Source organism: Leopardus geoffroyi, chromosome D2 (genome assembly GCF_018350155.1).
Source record: "Leopardus geoffroyi isolate Oge1 chromosome D2, O.geoffroyi_Oge1_pat1.0, whole genome shotgun sequence".
Classification (NCBI taxonomy): domain Eukaryota; kingdom Metazoa; phylum Chordata; class Mammalia; order Carnivora; family Felidae; genus Leopardus; species Leopardus geoffroyi.
Window position 1 is genome coordinate 78,725,960 of NC_059334.1, and position 19,255 is coordinate 78,745,214.

Consider the following 19,255-nt stretch of genomic DNA (forward strand, 5'->3'; position numbering starts at 1 on the left):
AGGGGAGGCTCGACGGGGCCTTGCACGTCTGAGGAAAATGGATCTTTATTCTCCCTTTCTCTCCGCGGTCTTCGTAGTTGAACAGCGTGACATCCTTTTTTGGATCCTGACTCGTGTCATTTTTCATCACCTACAACCTTGAGCTCACTAGGCTTAGGATTCTGGGGATGGAATCCACTCATTTACTGGGGACCCGTGTGGGCAAGACTGTGTCGGGTCCCGGGGATGGAGTGGCGAGTAAACCGTCCGGTGTGCCAGCCCCGCGGATGAAAAACCAGCAGGCACGTGACGTAATCGCAGGTGGTGGTAACAGTGAGTCTAGGAGGAAAAGTAAAGCCAGTTTGGGGGAAGGTGAGGGTGGGGTGCTACGTTACATATGGAGGCAGGAGGGTGCCTGATGGGGAAGGGATGGAGCCCCGCGACTCTTCTGTGGAACAAGCCACAAAGAGGCAGGTTTGGGGTCCTCTGAGCCGGAGACTGGTCGTCTTGGGGCCACTGGAGGGGCTTCAGCTTGGTACCAAGGGTGTGGGATGCCGCTGCAGAGCTGAGAGCGGCGTGTGTTGTAACTCACGTCTTAGAATAAGTCTGAGCGGCTGGGGGAGGCTGGCAGTGAATCGGGCTGCCCCTCCCCTGCCTCCTGGAAGCCTTAGGTGGCAGGGGTCCTCTCTTTGGACACCTGTGGGGCAAAGCTTCAGCAGCCACTGGGTGGGTGCCTGCTTCCCACACTCATTCTTTAGCAGGGGGTCACTGTGATCCCATCTTGTGCCAGGTCTGGGCTGGGTGCTTGGGTGCAGAGATGACAGTGGCCCACCCCTTGCCCTCAAACTGCTCCCAGACTAAAGAGAGAAAGGGAGGAGGCAGGGAGAGAGAGTGAGCTCGGGAGGAGCTAGTAAAAAATAACTCGTGCAGTGAGAGCAACGGTTTCCCAGCTTTGACCGTCACAGTGGCTGTTTAAGAGCCGGGGGCAAGGTAGCCAACGAGTGCACGGGAACTCTGAACGATTTTTACAACTTGTTATACTTCTTCCACTATTTCTAAATAAATGATCACTTCAGAAATACATCTTCTAAACCAGCAAACAGAAACAAGACCTGGTGTGATAGATGCCAAGGTCATGGTTGCAAAAGGGCCGTGGGACCTCCCCCCTGTACCCGGCACAATTTGCTGCAGCTATCAGGTCCCTACATCCCTCTTCTTTTTCCCTTACCAGCTCAGCTGCCTGGGAAGATCAAGGAAAGACCCCCCACGAAGAAGATGATCATTTCCTTGAAGATCAATGACCCCGTGGTCACTAAAGTTGGTAATGTACCCCTGTTGTCTTAGGCTAAGAATGCCATTGAACAAACGGCCCCCCGGTTTTAAAAACAAACAGAACCACAGATGAGTGGCAGTGTTCAGTACTTCCTGATTAAAACTAGCTGAGCAGAGCAGAGACGGTGGAATGCAGCTAAAGAGAGGTGCTCATCCCTGGAAAAGAGGTGTGGAGAGTGCAGAGGAGAAAGGAAGTCGCAGGCTCATTAGACCCAAAGGCAGGGAGGCTCAGGTGCGTCCTCCCTCAGGGAGCACTTTGTGTGCCCCTTCCCACCAACTCCCATCCCTGGCTGGCTGCCAGCAGCAGAGAGCTCACCCTCTCCCACTGCACCCTGGCCACCTGGAAATGGACTTCAGTCTTAATGAAGCACGTGTGCTGTCACATGCTGTCATGGTCTGCAAACGTGCAGGTCAGGAAGCCATCCACAGAAGCACCGGGTAGACCAGTTGTCCTCGGAGTGCATTGGCTCCCACATAGTGCTGACTGGGATCAGAGAAAATTTGGAATAGCCCAGTTCCTCTGTTCCCTGGTCCCCGGACCTTAGTTCTTAGATATGAAAATATCCGGGCTCTTTCCAGGCATCCTTTTTTTTTTTAATTTTTTTTTTTTTTTTACATTTATTTATTTTTGAGAGACAGAGGACAAGTGGGGAGGGGCACAGAGAGGGAGACAGAGAATCTGAAGCAGGCTCCAGGCTCCAAGCCATCAGCACAGAGCCTGATGCGGGGCTCGAACTCACAGACCGTGAGATGATGACCTGAGCTGAAGTCGAACACTCAACCAACTGAGCCACCCAGGTGCCCCTCCAGGCATCCTTAACTTTTTGGGAGACCCCAGACTCTGAGGACAAGATTTTCCTGAGGAAAAAAGCACAGCCACGCGCACACAGCGTTCTGTACATATTTGGGCAGTCACCTCCCTGCACAGGCTATGGAGCCCAGGTTAGCAGAGAACCCCTGAGGCGCAGACCCCGGGATGGGTTTAGAATAGCATTCTTTCAGTGCAAACTGGTGCAGCCTCTCTGGAAAACAGTATGGAGGTTCCTCACACAATTAAAAATAGATCTACCCTCTGACCCAGCAATAGCACTGCTAGGAATTTCCCCAAGGGATACAGGAGTGCTGATGCATAGGGCACTTGTACCCCAATGTTTATAGCAGCACTTCCAACAATAGCCAAATTATGGAAAGAACCTAAATGTCCATCAACTGACAAATGGATAAAGAAGATGTGGTTTATATATACAATGGAATACTACTTGGCAATGAGAAAGAATGAAATCTGGCCCTTTGTAGCAATGTGGATGGAACTTATTATGCTAAGTGAAATAAGTCAGGCAGAGAAAGACAGATACCATATGTTTTCACTCTTATGTGGATCCTGAGAAACTTAACAGAAGACCATGGGGGAGGGGAAGGGGAAAAAAAAAGTTACAGAGAGGGAGGGAGGCAAACCATAAGAGACTCTTAAATACTGAGAACAAACTGAGGGTTGATGGGGGGAGGGGGGGGAGGGGAAAGTGGGTGATGGGTGATGGGCATTGAGGAGGGCACCTGTTGGGATGAGCCCTGGGTGTTGTATGGAAGCCAAGTTGACAATAAATTTCATATTAGAAAAAAAAAATCGCATTCTTTCAGCAGGAGCTCACTTTTCTTTGGCTTCATCTTCCTTGGTGGAGGCTGGGAGCCCGGGCTGTAGCTGTGCTCAGGTCCGAGCACGTGCGTTTCCTCTAAGGGCGTCTCTGCCGACACAGCCAGGGGACCCTTGAGCATCCAGCCAGGAGGGCACCTGCAAGGGAGGGACGCGGGGTCCAGAGCCCCGGGCTGACGGCTTTCTCTCTTGGATGCTGCCTCCCAGCCTTCGCCATGGCCCTGAAGAGCCTCTACCTGAGCCAGGTGGAGATCAACGTCAACGACGTGCTGGCCGTGCTGGCTTCCGCACACGTTCTCCAGTTCAGCAGCCTGTTTCAAAGGTAAGGAAACATAGCAAGGCTCGGGCCAGGCCCAGCCCTGGGCAAGGTAGAGGGGGGCCCCCCTGGCCCATTCATAGAATGGCCCCTATCCACGGGCTAGAACATCCGGGTTTCTTGGCACAGAGCTGTGAGTCTGCAGAGGGACCGAGGCACGAATCCACCCGTCTCTTTCAGTATTCTTCAAAAAAACCCAGTCTTTTTCTTAAAGTTTTCTATTTATCTTTGAGAGACAGAGTGCTAGTGGGGAGGGGCAGAGAGAGAGGGAGACACAGAATCTGAAGCGGGCTCCAGGCTCTGAGCTGTCCGCACAGAGCCCGATGCGGGTCATGTGAGATCATGACCTGAGCTGAAGTCAGACGCTTAACTGACTGAGCCACCCAAACGCCCCTGGAATATTTTTATTCTTACAAATGTTACACACAGTCACGGTAGATCTTTCAGAAGAGAGAAAAAGGCAAAGATCAAAGTCAGCTGCCCACCGGGGGCAGAGCCTGTCTCTTGGGGATTCAGACCCCACTGACCCACCTGGGCTGCCTGTCAGGGGGGCCGAGCAGGGGAAACCAGGGGGCGTTCACAGTGGATGGACATCGAATGTGAAAGCCTGCTCATCCTGCCAAGGGTTGCCTGGGTTCACGGGCACCAAGAGAACGTGTGGGTACCGAAAGCAGAAGAGTGCAATGCGGCCTTGGGGGCTGACATTCAGAGGCTCCCAGTTTTCATTAGACTTTTTCCGCAAAGCCAGAAGCAGCCTAGGACGTGAGCAGCAGGGCCTGTGCTGAGCCCTGCTATAAGCCGCTCTTTGGTCTCCCTGGGCCTCAGTGTTCTCAGATGTGAAATGGGGCTCATTACATTCATCCTGAGTACTTCGCGGGACTTTGTTCAGGGTGAGGGGATGTCAGCACGAAGGGCTTTGAGGTGGGGCCTTTGCCCCGGTCAGACATGGTTCTCAGCTTTTGGCGAGGGTGACCTCACTTTATCCTCCCTGCAGGGAAGTGGTATATCATTATGTCCACTTCACAGACAAGAAAACTGAGGCCTCACGAGGTGAGTAACTTGCACAAGACCACAGTAGGGCCGCCAGAACATGCAGGAGGCCAGGGGTCTCGGAACCTGTACCCCTAACACTGTCCTTTTCGGCTTTGCTGTGCTGAGGAGGTAGTGTCGCTTGCTCGTTCAGGGGTTCACTGACTTTCAGTGGCATTTGGTGAGGGGAGGTTTGCTTGGGGCCAGTCACCTGCCAGCTCATTCCGTCACCTTCGTTCACTCATCTGCTCCTTTAAGAACGACGTCTTGGGGGGCGCCTGGGTGGCGCAGTCGGTTAAGCGTCCGACTTCAGCCAGGTCACGATCTCGCGGTCCGTGAGTTCGAGCCCCGCGTCGGGCTCTGGGCTGATGGCTCAGAGCCTGGAGCCTGTTTCCGATTCTGTGTCTCCCTCTCTCTCTGCCCCTCCCCCGTTCATGCTCTGTCTCTCTCTGTCCCAAAAATAAATAAACATTGGAAAAAAAATTTTTTTTTTTTAATAAAAATAAAAAAAATAAAAATAAAATAAAAAAAAAAAAAAGAACGACGTCTTGGGCGTCTCCAGGACACCAGGACCAGAGGGGCAAGGGCCCTGCCCTCTGAAGCTTCTTGCCCTACGGTCTCCAGGGCACAGGAAATGAGTAAAGTAGAATGAAGGATGGGGATTCCCAGATGGAACATTTTGTGTTATGTGTGATTAATTTCAAGTAAACGGGGCCCAGTGATTAACAAGAACAGTTCTTAGAACCTCCCCCTTTTCCATATCCCCTAATACTGCTCCATTCCAGTAACTTACGAAAGGGTAGGTGAACCGAGTGGAAAATTGCTGATGGGATTCACTCTTCTAGACTATTCTGTCCCTTCCCTTGGGCTTTTTCGGGGATGTGTGCCTCCTGCAGTCACGTCCCGGACATCGAGCTGGCGTCTTGTAGTCTTTGATTTCCTAATACCTTCTGGGATTCAACATAGAGAGGGGATTTAGGGCAGGGATGGTCCACCAAGCTTGTTCTGCTCTATGCCTCAGTATCCTCTTTTGAGGAAATGGATGGATGGATGAACTTCCCATCCAAGACAAGAGAGGACATCAGCTGCTCTGTAGAGGGCAGGGGTAGGATCTCTCCCAAGGATCTTGCAGGTTTCAATCCACTTTCGTAGAGTCCACACAGCCAGATTCAACCCCAAAGACACTTTTGAGCAGGGGTCTCATTTCTGGGGCACCTGAAATGACTCAGGCCAGATGCTCGATCAAGAGTATCAAGAAGCCTTATGAGGGATGCAGGCTCTCGGGGGCCTGGACGTGACAACCGAGGGCACACTGAGGGGACCAGAGTCTTGAAAAGGTGCTCCAGCATGTCGGCATGGCCTGACCTGGACGGTGGGTGGCGGGAGGTGGGAGACCAGCAGGTGTAGGTGCCGGCTTGTGTAGGGTCTGGGGCTGACTAAGGAGTCCAGTCTAGACTGCAGGTGATGGCTGATCGTCGGGGTTTGCTGAGATTTCCCTCGTATTGTATATACCACCCATCTTCCGTGCCATACAGCCTTCATAAAACTGCTAAGTCCCAGCTTCCTTGCTCAGGACACTTCTGAGCAGCTCTTTCCTAGTGCCCTAATATCTCTGGTCCCAAAGCCGGAAGGCCAGCCTCCCGCACGGAGCAGGGATTCCAGCCGCTGTCTGTCAGCCTTGGCTGCCCTACCTCAGGCCCAGCTTCCTTGGAACCCTAGCCTGGCTATTGGGGGCCCATCTTACGATTGGAACCCTAGCCCTGGCTATTAGGGGCTAAGCCAAGAATGACAGGTTCTTCATTTTCCTTCCTCCGCCCCAACTTGGTTCAAGGTCAGAGCAGCAAGGGCTTTGGGGATAATGAGCCAGACCAGTCATTGCACGGGGGCATATGGACCTTGCTCAAGATTCTCCAGATAGCTGTGGCCAGATCTTACAGGTCAGATCCCGGTTGGCCTGGCACACAGCTGGGCTGGCTGTCACCTGCCTTCAAGAGGCTGATGGTACATTTGGCCACAATGTGGCAGCACAAGCCTCAGTGTGTGTATATGTGTGTGTGTGTGTGTGTGGTACGTGGGTGCATGTGGGTGTGTTTGTATAGGGGAACAGAAATGTCGTGTGGGTCACTCTGATAGCATCACAAATCCAGGTGGTGAACAAGACCTCAAAGGTCATCTTGGCTGAGCTCCCAGCCAAGGGCAGAATCACCCAGATGGCTGCCCTGGTCTGAATCACACGTAGCAGAAGCCATTCCCCTTCGGGGGATGCGGAGTGTGCGTGTCGGTTCCACCTGGTACGGTTCCTTGATTTCGTGCATCAGATATGCGCACTGGCCCAGCTGGGCTCAGGGCTGTCACGTGCATGCACGTATGAGCGTGTTTCAGGCTTGCTTGGTGTCCCCTGGTCTGGGGAAGCCTGGCCATTCCAGTTCAGCCTGGCCAATGAGTCTGACCGTGAGAAAGGGGGAGCACGAGTCAGGGTGTCAGCTTCTTAGAACACTAACTTCTGTGCCTTAACTCCAAGCCCAGCTAATTCTGTTCCCGTTTGTCGCTGGTAAGAGCCAGCACCTAAAGAACACCATGCCTGGTGGCCGGCAGGACTCGCACCTCTGGCAAACACTCGGTTTCCAGCTCTCCCACCATCCTGGAGTTGAATGAAACCTCTGGGGCTGCCCCTTCTCTGAAAGCAGCCTCAAGACCCTCCAGGAACAGCATTTCTCTCTCTGCAGGTGTGTGGCCGTGATGATGAAGGGACTCACGCCAAGCACCATCAAGAGCTTCTACCTGGCCGGCTGCAAGGTGAGAGCAACCTGGACAGAGCATACGGCACCTGGGGACTTTTGGGAGCACCCCAGCCTCTAGGATTTTACCCGCCAGGCCCAGCTCCAAACAATTATGAAAAATAATTTTATTTTGAAGCCACATCTTAGGGGCGCCTGGGTGGCTCAGTCGGTTAAGCATCCGACTTTGGCTCGGGTCATGAACTCCTGGTACGTGAGTTCGAGCCCTACTTCAGGTGAGCTCGAGCCCTGCTTCGGGCTCCGCATTCTCTCTGCCCCGTGTGGGATTCTTTCTGCGCCTTGCTCACTCTCTCAAAATATAAATAAATAAGTAAATAAATAAATAAATAAATAAAGTGTTAAAAAATTTAAAAACAAAAGGACATTTTAAAGCCAAAAATTAAATAATAATAATAATAACAATAATAAATGTCAACAAAAACTTAAAAACTAAGGGGGAAAAAATACGAGCACAGCCTTTCTCACCAGAATAGCAGACGGTCAGTATCGGGAATAAATGATGTAATCTAATGGTCTCATTCTCAGAGGAGAACGCCACCTGATCCATCCTGATCAGGGTGACAGCTTCTAAGTGGCTGTGCTGGGCTCGAACCCCAGGCCATCTGATCCCTGCCTTCCTCTGTGAGGCTACCGTTGACCTGGATGGGCACTCACCCCGTGAAACAGGCCCGTCTGACCGTGACGTCTGGTTCACTCATGATCGGCTGGTCCCAGTGCTCTCGTGATGGCAGCTAAGAATGTGCTAAGTGCCTATTTTGTCAAAGGCAATAAGTGTCCCCACCGTCCATCAGTAACTAGAAAGTCACTCTGTGGGCAGTGTCTTTGCATTCTGGTCAACATTTTCTTTTCCGGCCACTCTTGGCCTGGGAAGGACTGTAGCCCCCAGGACGTGCAAAGCGTACTGAGACCCTGCCAAGGTCCCTGGCCCTGGGAGAACCTTCCCACTTCCTTTGGACTTTGATGTCAGGGTATGTGCCCCCCACCAGCCTCAGCACTCCATCTGGGGTACACCCTGCAGGCCCTTCCATGATCCGTGACTGACTTCAGCCCAGAGATTTCAGTGCGCAAGTCCTGTGGTCGGACCACCAGGCAGCATCGTCACAGGCCAGCAGAGGGCGCCAAGAGTTCAGGGATCGCTTTATCTATCCTTGGCTTTTCTTGCCTTCGCAGTACAAGGAAGAGCAGCTCACCACTGCCTGCGAGAAGTGGCTGGAAATGAACTTGGTCCCTCTGGTAGGGACACAGATCCACCTCCGGAAAATCCCGCAGGAGCTGCTTCACAGAGTGCTGCGGTCCCCCAGGTCAGAGCTGGTGCCCAGGGGTGCTGTGCTGGGGGTGGGGGGTACCAGGAGCCCCCACCACCCTGCCTGGGGCAGCAGGGCCGGTCCTGGGAGGGGGGTGCTCCAGCAGGGTGCATCCACACCCCTGCTGGCCAGGCCAGGTGTCCTACACGTCCTCCATCCCAAACTCCCCACCATCCTGAACAGCTGGCCGGGGTGGGGGCTGAAACGCGGGGCACTGTGGGTAGGGATGGGGACAAGATCCCTTCACGCTCCTTCACTGGGGTGAGGACCTTCTGGGTGCCCGCTGTCCCGTGACCCACATGGTGGTTCATTCAGTAATTGCCTACATAATGTTAAAAAATCCTGACAACATTAATATACACCCACTGTGGAAAATGGAAAACAGGGAAACGCAGAAAGCAGAAAATAAGCACTCTCGTCCTAAATTGATTCCTGCCTTTAGCCCTGAGCCCTCTCCTGAACAGATGTGACCCAGACACCAGACTCTCTGTTTGACGCTCGAGCTAAAACCCAACCCTGGGGGCCCCCACCCTGTGTTCCTTTAGCGGCTGATCAAACCGGAATCTTGGGGGGGGGGCCTTCTGAACATCACGTGACCCTCCGCCCCGACTGCGTCAGTAGCACTTTCAGACCCAGCCCGTCTCTAAGGGCTTCTCTCCACAGGCACCAGCCAGAGATCTCCGTCATCTGTTGTCTGGACCACTGCAGGGACCTCTGACTCAGGGTGTTGTGTCAGCTCTTGACCCCCTCCAAGAACATCTCTAGCCAAAGAGCTTTTGGCATGCCCACATCTCACCAGCCACGGGGGCTACCTTGGATCTCAGCCCTGCCCAGCTCCTTGGTACCCACCAGTCTGCTCCCCTCCAGCCCAGTTCCTAGAAACGTCCCCAGTGCTTGGCCTTTTAGGTTTATTTCCAGTGTTTTATCAATATGAAAATAGCACCTGGGTGACCTCCTTCAATGTACCTCCTTCTGTCTTCATCCCAGATTATCTTCCCACATGAAATTTCTAGAAGTGACATTATTAAGTCAGCAGGGCTTTCTGGTTTTGTCACAGGTAAAAAGCATTCTAAAAAATATTCTATTTGAAAATAATTGCTAACAAATCAAGATGGCAAGAACAGTATAAAGAATATTTCTATACCCTTTACCCTATCTTGTTCAGTTTCTGCTGTTTGTTTGATGATCTGCATCTGTAGGTGTAACTGTGTACCCACATAGTTTTTCCTGAACCCTCTGAAAGCAAGTTGCACACATCATGTACCCTGTCTCCTAAATGCTTCAGTGTTTATTTCCTAACAGAAAGAACCTTTTAATGTAATCACAATGCAGTTATCAACTTCAGGGAATTTAGCATTGATGTTAATGCCTTGACATGATTAGCCCAGCGCCGTCCTTTATAACATTTCTCCCCCCAGTGCAGGATCTGGTTTAGGATCACATATTGCATTTACTTGCCGTGACGCTTTGGGACTCTTGAAAAGATTCTCGATACCCATTGCCAAGGTACCGAGATTGTATTCCCTTTGGGTAGGTTTCAAAAGTGAGACGTAAATTCCACTACACATTTTAGCCGTATGTTAGAAATGGAATGTTTACTCGTGGTCGTGTGGCGGAAAGCGTTCTGATATCAGAAATTAGATCTGCAAAGATTCGTTCCACTGTTGGTTTGAATTTACTAAGTGGCTTGTGATGCCCTCGCACTTACAGAGAAATGTGGTTGGTAGAACAGAGTTCTGGTGTGGAAGGAGACCATATTAGCAGGAAGACCTCAGGAACCCAGTCCAGGAACACTTCTGGGGCCCCGGGCGGGGAGGCACTCCTGGTGTCATTCTGCCCTACTCCCTGATGCTTTTCCCCAACCTCCGGCAGAGGAAAGGTTACACAACCGTGGAGGAAAAGGTAAACAAGGCATCCCTTAGACTTTTCGTAACACTGTCCCTCCCTTGGAAAGACTGAGCTGTCGCACCCTGGTAGTATTTGACCATGAAAAGGGAAAAGTTGTCTGACCACAGCCAGAACCTTGGTGATGGAACAGGCCTTACAAAATGTCCACTAGGCAGGAAAAGAGGTCAAGCACCTTCCACGTCAAGCGTCTAGACTCACAAGCTTGGAGAGACATGACGGAGCTGGGAACTGGGTCCTGCTCCTCGGGCCCCTCCCCCAGGAGCTGTGTCCACACAACCCAGAGCCATCCCGGCAGCTGGAGGAGACCCTGTGTGGCCTTGAGCATGTCATGGGGCCCGTGTGCCTTGGAGAGACCGGGCTAACAGCTCCCAGACTCGTGCTCGTGTTCCCCGGGGCACATTCTCCTCACCCGCCCTGTTGATGTCCAGTGACCGCCTGCTTTAAAGCTGGAGGGAGGTGGGGAACAGAAGGTGCTGGAAGACAGGGCCTGGCCGCACCCCGTGCCCGGCGGGATTGTTAGACATTCACCCAGGCTCAGGTTCCTCATCTGGGCGCACTTGTTGGCTGGTGGATCTGGCACTTTGGACCGCAGCTAATGAAGAACAAACCTTTGGACGAGTTCGCTGTTACCGAGCACACTGGGGTATGTGCGCAGCCCTGTGCGCTGTGCCTTTCAACCACCACAACCCTATGCGATAGGTAGTTACTGCCCCTAAGATAAGAGGGACAGTAAAAGGCAGGGCTGGGCTCCAACCTGGGACTCAGGCTCCAAGGTCCAGGCTCACACCCTCCATGCTGCAACGTCTCCTCATTCGTCACAGAGACCAGGCTTCCCGGCAACCGGAACGCCACCAGATCTGGGTCGTCCTGGCAAGTCACGTGACGCCAGAGCAGCCATGTGGCCACGCCAACCCTTGAGGTCGGGGATGGCGCATCCCCGGGGCCCAGGAAGGTACACTGTGGCCCACCCCCTGGTGTTTGAGTTTCTAAGCATCATCGGAACAACATCCTTCTCAGCAGGTGCTTCAACTTCTGGGCTGTTCACCTTCCCTTTCTGAAGTCCCTTTGACCTCAGCTCCCTTTGGGTTTTGCTCTCCATTTTATAAATGGCCTCGCATAAAATACACACCGGTTTACTAGCCTCCAGGGCCTCTGGTTTTAATTTCTTTGCCTGGGCCTTGGGTTTTCAGTTCATTTTGTCTTTAGAGGTCACCACTAGGTTACCCTGTTCCACTAACTCTAATATTATGAAAGCTTCATTCCGAGTTTTCTGGAAGCCAAGCTCCTTGTAGACTCAGGAACGTGGAAAACTTGGCAAGCTGTCTGGTTCCTATCAGCAGGACGGCTGCCCTGCCGTCCCTGCAACGGGGGTGTGCCCGCTTCTCCCTGGCTTCCTGTCGAGGACACCACACGTCTTGAGGGCTCAAGAATTCCCAAGAGAAGCCCCCGCTGTCCTCCACATCAGGCCTGTCCAACAGCTTTCCCGCTAACATCTGGAACGCCACGGGGCATGGCTCTCAAACGTGATAGTTCCTGGGGTGCCTGGGGGGCTGAGTCTTAGGTTAAGTGTCTGACTTCGGCTCAGGTCATGATCTCGCAGTTTGTGAGTTCGAGCCCCGCGTCAAACTCTGTGCAGACAGCTCAGAGCCTGGAGCCTGCTTCGGATTCTGTGTCTCCCTCTCTCTCTGCCCCTTCATCACTTGCACTCTCTCTCTCTCTCTCTCTCTCTCTCTCTCTCTCAAAAAAGTAAAACATTAAAAAAAAAAAAAAAGTAGGGGTGCCTGGGTGGCTCAGTCGGTTAAGCGTCCGACTTCAGCTCAGGTCACGATCTCGCAGTCCGTGAGTTCGAGCCCCGCGTCGGGCTCTGGGCTGGTGGCTCAGAGCCTGGAGCCTGCTTCCAATTCTGTGTCTCCCTCTCTCTCTGCCCCTCCCCCGTTCATGCTCTGTCTCTCTCTGTCTCAAAAATAAATTAAACGTTAAAAAAAAAAAATTTTTTTTTAAAAAAAAGGTAATACTTCCTGAAGCTGGTGGTTCTCTGGCTAATCGCAACAATACCTACTAACTATTGAGCACTTGTTGCATACAGAGCACTCTGAGTGGGTTATCAGCCTAATTCCTGTAGCCACCCAGTGAGGTGGGTACTGTTACCTGCTTTCTTACCTGTGGAATGGAGATTACGGGAAATGCAAAGATTGACCCAGGCTCCCTCCATGCAGCGTGAGAAATGGGATTTGAATGCAGGTCCGGGCGGCCTCAAAACCCCAGGTCATTACCAGCCTAACCCATTTCTCCTTATTGATAATCAAGATCAATAAGGATATTGATGGATCTATTTTTCATTGTAGAAAAAACTTTTAAATGTAGGAAGATCATAGAAAACACAGTTGGGCCCACTTCCCAAAATGAACAGTGACATTTTGTCATAAGAAAGAAAACATTACCAATAAAGCAGGACTCGACTGTGCACCCTCCCCAGCCTTATTCTCCTTCCATTCTCTCTGCCTCCCTCCCTCCCTCCCTAAAGACAATCAGACCGTTGTCATGGGCTCGCGTGAACTCATCTGTGTGATTATATTCTTACTACATATATGTGTGTCCATAAATAACATTTTGCAAAGGCTTAAACTTCAAATAAATGTTCTCATAGTGACTTTAATGTTCTGCCGCTTACTTTACTCATTAACATGATGTGATGTGTTCTCTCCGTATTGATACTTACCTATCTGATTAGCATTTTAAATTTGATGTTGTACAGGGTTCCATAGAATGAATAGATAGCAATTTTTCATTCCCTTCTTAATGGCCTTTTGATTTATTTTGCTTCATTTTTTGTCGTGGCAATCGATGCTGCCGTGGGTACCCTTGTTCGTGGTTTCTTGTTTGCGTTGAGACGGCGTTCTCTATACTCAAAGGGGGGCCTTTATTATTTACATACAATTTTCTCAAAAAAAAAAAAAAAAAAGACAAACAGTGCCTTGTTAGAAGCATTCTTCTCTTAAAGAACAAATGCCAGGGGCACCTGGGTGGCGCAGTCGGTTAAGCGTCCGATTTCAGCCAGGTCACGATCTCGCGGTCCGGGAGTTCGAGCCCCGCGTCGGGCTCTGGGCTGATGGCTCAGAGCCTGGAGCCTGTTTCCGATTCTGTGTCTCCCTCTCTCTCTGCCCCTCCCCCGTTCATGCTCTGTCTCTCTCTGTCCCAAAAATAAATAAACGTTGAAAAAAAAAAAATTAAAAAAAAAAAAAAAAAAAAAAGAACAAATGCCAGTTGCCTCCCAATGGCTATTAGTGAGCCCCAGTAAACACAGGGAGAACAGCCCAGATGTTCCCCGAGGGAAGTTTAAGAACTCTGTAAGTTCTGTTTTGATTGAGGCCATCAGGGCTCTTATGTAAATGAAAATATGTTTGAGTGTCCTGAGCAGGAGCCAATACTTTACTGGTACTTGGCCTAAAGACAGGGCTTTATTTGAACAATTACCATTCACAATGAAAGTAAAACCAGAATCCTGATTCACGGAGCCCCAGTTACTCCTCCTGTGTTGCTGCCTGTTCCTCTTTGGAGAGGTCCCAAAGAACCTTCTGGGCTTGGGAACCTTGGGCTTGGATTCTGCACCGGGAATCATGTAGCTCCCCAGCCCAGAGGTGGTTGGTGTCCCTGTGGAGTTCTTTGTGGGCACATCATCATATCAAGTGGCTGTGACATCCGCCCTCCTGCCTCACTGTCATTGCCCAGACAGTGACACATTTGGTCCTGTCTGGCCAGAGTCAAAGCCCAGGCATCTGTAGGTAACCTGAAAACAGAGCAAAGAGACATTCTGTGATCAGAAATAGTGTCAAAGGTGGGTGGGTGACATTTCCATTGTTCTTTAGAGTCCCTACTTAGCTTGGGTCCCACCCACCAAGACCACTCAAAGTTGCGGGTGCAGAGGCCGTGACAGGTTTCGAAGCCAGTGTGCCGTTCCTGTGGTCAAGACCGGAAATATCGAGGGGTTTAAGAAACACCGAAATGACTTCTCAGATAATCAAGTTGTTGGAGGCTGTTTAGAGAACCTCTTTGGGAAACACCCTTCCTTTACAGAGTTGACACCGTGGGGAGCGACACTCGCTCCTTCTCACCACTTGTTTCTTGATAAGAAGTCTCATGCCGCTGCAGGCCAAGCGTGGGTTCTGCAGCCAGGACCTGGCCCTGCCACTTACGAGTCCCAGTGGCCACTCACTAGCACGCTCCTAGGTGCCAGGCGCTGCACTCAGCGAGCTGTACGTGTGTGGTCAGCTCGATGATGTCGACATCCCAACCCCCAGAGCTTGTGAATCTGTCAGGTTGCATGGCAAAGAGGAAAAACATTGCGGATGGATGACCTTCAGCTGGGGAGGGCGTCCTGGGTTACCCAGGTGGGCCCAGGATAATCACAAGGCTCCTTCCACATGGAAGAGGGAAGCAGGAGGATTAGAACCAGAAGGAGATTGATTGGAAGGCACTGTGCTGTTGGCTTGAGGGTGGAGGAAGGAGCCACAGGCCATGGGATGTGGGTGGCCTCTGGAAGCTGGAAAAAGCAAGGAAATGATTTTCCATAGAGCCTCCAGAAAGAAGGCGGCCCACCCCGGGATCTTAGCTCAGTGAGATCGATTTTTATTCTTCTGACCTCCACAACCGTAAGATAATACATGCGTGTTGTTTTAAGCCACTTGGTTCATAGCTTGTTACCGCAGCGACAGGAAAACTCAGCATTGTCACTCACGTAGACTTTGAGCGTTGGCTGTCACCACTATCTGCAGATGAGGGCGTAGTGGCTGGGGGACCGCCCAGCAGCCTGCAGGAGGGCCCACAGCCAGCGTGGGGCCGAACGGAGCCACGCCAGGTCTGACCCCAGGATCCTGTGACCTTGGATAAGCTATTTAGCCCTCAGTCGGGGCTGGGACTAGAAGGTGATGAGTGAGGCACTAACCTCGGGTGCAAAATTTAAGGGGACACAAAACAACCCTCAGTCTTCAGGTAAAGTATATTGTAGTGCGATACTTCAAAATCGACAGTAATGCAAAAAAACACAATGAATGAATGGGGCGCCTGGGTGGCTCGGTCGGCTAAGCATCTGACTGTTTATTTCAGCTCAGGTTATGATCTCATGGTTCCGGGATGGAGCCTTGAGTCGGGCTCCATGCTGGGCATGCAGCCTGCTTGCGATGCTCTCTCTCTCCCTTTCCCTTCACCCCTCCCCCCCTCAAAACCCACGCTGAACAAAATATTAAAATTTTAAGTAAACACAGGGCCAGTCTGAATTCACATATCCATATAAGGAATGTATCGCAACTTTGCGGGATTGCCGTGTGGAATTAAATGAAAGAAACATCCAAACACGTCTCTCACACACCTGTCTGTGGTAAGGGCTCATTAAATGCTGCCCGTGGCTTTGGTGGCACAGCAGGTGGGCGTCAGGCTGCTGAGGGTCACATCCCAGCGCTGCCATTCACTGTCCCAGTGACCCTGAGAAGGTCACTTCATCTCTCTCTGGCTGAAGTGACCGACAGACTCGGGGGTGGTATTGCCTCAGACCTCAACTCACTTTTAACTTGCCGTTTTCTTACAAATCGTGTGAGATTTTGCTCTTCCTGAAATGTCTTCTCTTATTTCGGCCAGGTTGTTCACTTTTAATGAGTTTCATCTTCTGAAAACGCTACTTTTGTGGGTCTTCTTGCAACTGAACCCCAAAGTGCAGACTGTTCCTGTGCAGGAAACGGTGCTGGCATTTTTTACCAGGTAACATGACTTCGTGTTGATTGATGAAACGCACATACGCTGGGTCTCTGTACTCATAATATCATGGAGGAAAAGCGTCAATGACATGATTTTTGGATAGCATCATCATCTAGAGTGCACAGAATGCAATTTTCTTTATGGGGCCTAAGATTTTGGGGTATCCTTGAGCCGCTGGAAACGGCTCACGTACTTGAAAACGTGAATAACATGTAGGTGCAATCATAAGAGATACTCATGTGCTTCTGAACACGTTCTGTCCAGCAAAAGACATGCTATACGAGGTACTCCTTTTATTTAGAAAAATGTATTACCAAACCACACTGACCTTAAAAACATCATATTTTAAATGTACCTAGGGACGCCTGGTGGATCAGTTGGTTAAGGGTCTGACTCTTGATTTCCACTCAGGTCATGATCTCACGGTTTTTGGGTTTGAGCCCTGCATCGGGCCCTGCGCTGACAGTGTAGAGCCTGCTTGGGATTCTCTCTCTTCCTCTCTGACCCTCCCCCACTCACTTGCACTCTCTCTCTCTCTAAGTAAATAAATAAATAAACTTTAAAAAAGGTACCTAAATTAGACCAGGTTGTCCTCACATATTTCACAACAGCATATAAAATTCTGAATTTTCTGAACAAATGAAAAAGCATTTGAATGTACAAAAGTTTCATAGAATTAACTCAAGTTTCTTATCCTCTCTAAACTTATAAGTTCTAATAATTGCGTATCTCAAAATTTCAGTAAAAAATAACTACAGTTTAATGGACACCGTTTAATTATGCTTACTAATTCCGATACGCGCTTTCTTTTTTAAAATGTTTATTTTTGTGAGCGAGAGAGTGAGAGAGAGCATGAGCAGGGGAGGGGCAGAGAGAAAGGGAGACACAGAATCAATTCAAAGCAGGCTCCGGGCTCCCAGCTGTCAGCGCAGAGCCCGATGTGGGGCTTGAACCCATGAACCGCGAGATCGTGACCGGAGCGAAAGTCAGGTGCTTAACCGACTGAGCCACCCAGGCGCCCCGATGACAGCACGTTCTATTCGTAATCTCATTTCATCTGTAAAAGACTCCGGGGCTTGCTTTGTCATTCCCATTTTACAGATGACTAAACTGAGGTGGAAATGAACTATCCTGTCAGAGATCACACACGTGGTAAGGGACGGGGTCTGACTTGAACTCGGCCTGCGGAAATCCCAAGACACTTTGCTGCCCATTCCTAGAATGGCCGATTGGATATCCTCTCTTGTGTCCACTCAGCTGGTTCAGTAATAGCTCCCTGGGCGCTGTGTTCAGAAAGATCCTGAGGCTGCCTGTAGGTTCAGTGTTGTTGTTAGCAGGGGACTTGGAGTGCGCCTTCCCCTCCCCGTGCTGCCCTCTGCTGTGAGTGTTTTCTATCTGTCCTATCAAGAGTGCCCCCATTAGCAGTGGCAGCCTGGGCACAGGGGAGCGGGGTGGGGGGCAGGGCGAAACTGGTAGTTTATGGGCTCCCTTTCATGCCTCTTTATGAAGCTTCGATTTGAACCTTGTATGGGGGCGCCTGGGTGGCTCAGTCGGTTAAGCGTCCGACTTCAGCTCAGGTCACGATCTCACGGTCCATGAGTTCGAGCCCCGCATCGGGCTCTGGGCTGATGGCTCAGAGCCTGGAGTCTGCTTCCGATTCTGTGTCTCCCTCTCTCTCTGCTCCTCCCCCGTTCATGCTCTGTCTCTCTCTCTGTCTCAAAAATAAATAAACGTTAAAACAAAACAAAAAAAAAAAAAACACTTTGTATGTATGCTCACATCACGCAAGCTGGCTGTGGAGTGTGGTGGCCCTGTAGCTACAGACAGTCCCAGGCGGGCCGCAGGGGGTCTGCCTGGAGGAAGTGACGGACGGCATCACTTTCATTGTCGGGTTTAGGCATCGGCTCCCCACCTCAGCAGGAATGGGGTTTCCAGGCACCATAAGGCGTGTTCAAGGGAGCGAAGAGGCCCCATTCCTTTTGCACGTGTGACTTTAGCAGATAAACACATCTTCCACCTATTGGTCAGTGGCTTGACCTGATCAAGCCAAGCTCCGTTTGCATTGTTCTGAAGCAGTGAATCCTTTTCTGGAACATCTGTGCACCATGTTAACTAAAGAGCCCATTTTTCCTGTCTCGTTATTTGGGGAAAGCGGTATTCAGTGCCAGGATGATATGCGCTTTGCTTAGTTTCTATATAATTTGCTTTGAGCGCAAATGTTTTACTAACCACCCCCCACTCTTTTAATAGCCCAAGAGACACTTTTTCCAGTGAGTCATGTACAACCAGGAAAACTTGCTCTTTGGCTCCACATTAACTTTCATACTGGGAATGTCTTAGAACCGGGAGGTAGGAAATGAGCTGGAATGTGCAAACTGTTTTTAATGCGGTAGAAACAGAGGGAATGAGGCGCTCAGGGGGGGTGGCCCCCCGCTGAGAGTAGGGTGCGCACGGTTTTCCTGAGCTGGAGTCCCAGGGCTCCTCCTCACCATCATTAGCTTTTCCATTCCTCTTGAACCTACGCTGGTTGCCTCTTGACCTCGCACCTCCCACGCCTGGCATTTCCCAAGCCCCCGATGCTACATTGTTCCTTGTCGGAAACCGTTTGTGAGTTTCCCTTTGGTCCCAGTATCTTCTACTGGGGGGCCCCCCGTGTTCTCTGACTGCAGCACAGCGGGGGACTCCCAGCAGCCTGTGCGCCTGCCTTCCCTCCCGCTGCCTCGCCAGCAAGCTTGGTGCCCCAGGGAGAACAGACAGATGGTCTGGGCCTCGGGGCTCTTCCCCTGCAGCTGTCCAGGCGCACCCCCGACTCTGAGGACCACGTGCCCATTTTTAGGATTGTGGGCGACTCTCCTCTCATCCCAGCTCGCTCTTCTGCCCTAGAACAGTGGCACCTTTAAGGTGTTCCCTCATCCATGGCCTCCACCTCCCAAATGTGTGTCCCCTGAGTCTCCAGACTCAGCCTAGGGATCAGCACTTGCCTCTCCTGCTAATGTAACTCCCACCCGTTCTGCCCCCGCTGCCAGTCTGTCCACGGTGGGGCCTCCCCTGAGAGCCTCTCTGACCCCTGAGAGCCTGACGACCACTGATGTCCCCCGGGGACATCATGAGCAGCTTCAAGGAAGGGTCTGTGGGCCTTTATCACACCCCTAGCTTGTCTGGCACCGTGCTGTGCATGGAAGAGCTTCTG

At 51.2% G+C, this 19,255-nt stretch overlaps 1 protein-coding gene across 2 annotated transcripts in view; it reads left to right on the top strand.

Moving 5' to 3' along the window:
- BTBD16 (BTB domain containing 16) overlaps positions 1-19,255 on the top strand; it is a 46,470-nt gene that overhangs the window by 11,399 nt on the left and 15,816 nt on the right. For both annotated transcript variants that reach the window (XM_045439736.1, XM_045439737.1), the window contains exons 6-10: positions 1,211-1,300; positions 3,170-3,284; positions 7,034-7,103; positions 8,276-8,406; positions 15,949-16,068. In XM_045439736.1, the coding sequence (XP_045295692.1) occupies positions 1,211-1,300; positions 3,170-3,284; positions 7,034-7,103; positions 8,276-8,406; positions 15,949-16,068 (526 nt within the window). The remainder of the gene's footprint in view (positions 1-1,210; positions 1,301-3,169; positions 3,285-7,033; positions 7,104-8,275; positions 8,407-15,948; positions 16,069-19,255) is intronic.